This window comes from Elephantulus edwardii, unplaced genomic scaffold (assembly GCF_000299155.1).
Source record: "Elephantulus edwardii isolate Elephantulus edwardi_28Jun2011 unplaced genomic scaffold, EleEdw1.0 scaffold00148, whole genome shotgun sequence".
NCBI classification, from domain to species: domain Eukaryota; kingdom Metazoa; phylum Chordata; class Mammalia; order Macroscelidea; family Macroscelididae; genus Elephantulus; species Elephantulus edwardii.
The window spans coordinates 3873644-3874369 of record NW_006399898.1 but is presented as its reverse complement, the minus strand read 5'-3'; the positions used below and the strand labels follow the sequence as shown (position 1 = coordinate 3874369).

The following is a 726-nucleotide window of genomic DNA, read 5'->3' as shown; positions in this document are numbered from 1 at the left end:
ATGGAGCAGCTGGTGGGTTTGAACCTCTGACCTCTGGTCAGCAGCAGAGTGCTTAACCCCTGCACCACCAGGGCTCCCAGGTTTGTTAGCCCCTGGGGCCACTGCAGGCAGGACGTCTGGCTTCTTGACAGATGCTGAGTGAGGCTCAGTGCCACAAGAAAAGGGGCCCAGTTGGGTCCAGGCACCCCACTTGGGGTGCAGAGGGGGTTGCTGTACATGACAATGGAGTTTTTGCCGGGTGGCCTTTGTGAACTGTCGCCTGGAATCGGGAGTGAAGCTAGGACTTGGAGGGGTGGAGGGACCTGTGGGGTCACCTGGGGACACACGGCAGCGCTTCCACTCCTCCCAGGCCGCACGCCTCCTCTGACACCAGCTCCCGGGCCGAGGGGCTCCTCGGGTCTGAGTTTGGTGTCACCTACGACCGGCCTTCCCCTCTGACCTGGCCCTCTGCCTGTAATCTCCCTGGGGCCCAGGGGAGCCCTGCGCCCGCCCATACCCCCTCCCTTCCCATTTGTCTAGTTCGAGGGCCAGGAGATCTCCCTGGACCGGAAGATGGGCATCTTCATCACCATGAACCCGGGCTACGCCGGCCGCACGGAGCTGCCCGAGTCCGTGAAGGCCCTGTTCCGGCCCGTGGTCGTCATCGTTCCTGACCTGCAGCAGATCTGTGAGATCATGCTCTTCTCGGAGGGCTTCCTGTGGGCCAAGGTGGGCTCCTGGCTCTGG

General features: G+C 63.2%; 1 protein-coding gene across 1 annotated transcript in view; it reads left to right on the top strand.

The window, feature by feature from the left end:
- DNAH10 (dynein, axonemal, heavy chain 10) overlaps positions 1 to 726 on the top strand; it is a 119470-nt gene that overhangs the window by 47381 nt on the left and 71363 nt on the right. The window contains exon 31 of the mRNA XM_006894627.1: positions 520 to 708. Coding sequence (XP_006894689.1) covers positions 520 to 708 — 189 coding nt within the window. The remainder of the gene's footprint in view (positions 1 to 519; positions 709 to 726) is intronic.